This window comes from Monopterus albus, unplaced genomic scaffold (assembly GCF_001952655.1).
Source record: "Monopterus albus unplaced genomic scaffold, M_albus_1.0 scaffold6295.1, whole genome shotgun sequence".
Classification (NCBI taxonomy): Eukaryota; Metazoa; Chordata; class Actinopteri; order Synbranchiformes; family Synbranchidae; genus Monopterus; species Monopterus albus.
Window position 1 is genome coordinate 1 of NW_018134154.1, and position 677 is coordinate 677.

At 48.4% G+C, this 677-nt stretch overlaps 1 protein-coding gene across 1 annotated transcript; it reads left to right on the top strand.

Moving 5' to 3' along the window:
- The first annotated feature begins 140 nt into the window (after positions 1-140).
- Positions 141-666, top strand: LOC109954321 (dual specificity protein phosphatase 26-like). The gene is made up of 2 exons (XM_020589690.1): positions 141-332; positions 462-666. The coding sequence occupies exons 1-2, from the start codon at positions 224-226 to the stop codon at positions 629-631; spliced, it is 279 nt and encodes a 92-aa protein (XP_020445346.1). The 5' UTR covers positions 141-223; the 3' UTR covers positions 632-666.
- Positions 667-677: the final 11 nt, after the last annotated feature.

Consider the following 677-nt stretch of genomic DNA (forward strand, 5'->3'; position numbering starts at 1 on the left):
TCATACAGAGGCTCTGGTCCAGGGGCCTCCTGATCCTTGGACCCCTGGGCCTGTACCCGGTAGGCCCTTTCAGCAATCCATCCAGGTCTGCAACCTTTTACAGAGTGTTCTGTTTTTCAGACACAGTGCCGAGAGCCGGGCTGATCTAATCACGCGACAAATCACTCATGTCCTGAGTGCAGCCCACAGTAAACGCAGAGGACCTCCAGAAATCTACGAGGTCATGAAGATCACCTACATGGGCATAGAGGCTCATGACTCCTGCGATTTTGACATAAGCGTCCACTTTTGTGCAGCAGCTGACTTTATCCACAGAGCTCTCAGCAGTGGAGGTAAGGGGGGTTGAAGAAAAGGATAAAGATAGTTTAAAGGCAATTAGATTTGATGTCTGTTTAGAAATGAATGATGCAACGTAATGTTTTACTGATTCTCAGGTAAGGTATTGGTGCACTGTCATGTAGGAGTAAGCCGTTCTGCGACCTTGGTCCTGGCTTACCTGATGCTGAAGCAAAACCTGACTCTTGTGGAGGCTATCTGTGCTGTGAAAGATAAACGGGGCATCATCCCTAATCGAGGTTTCCTCCGACAACTCATCAAACTGAATGGCCAGCTTTTTGGCATGCTTCACTGAACCCTGTCTGAAACTATAGCATCACTGTTCAGCTTGCATGGGGCCT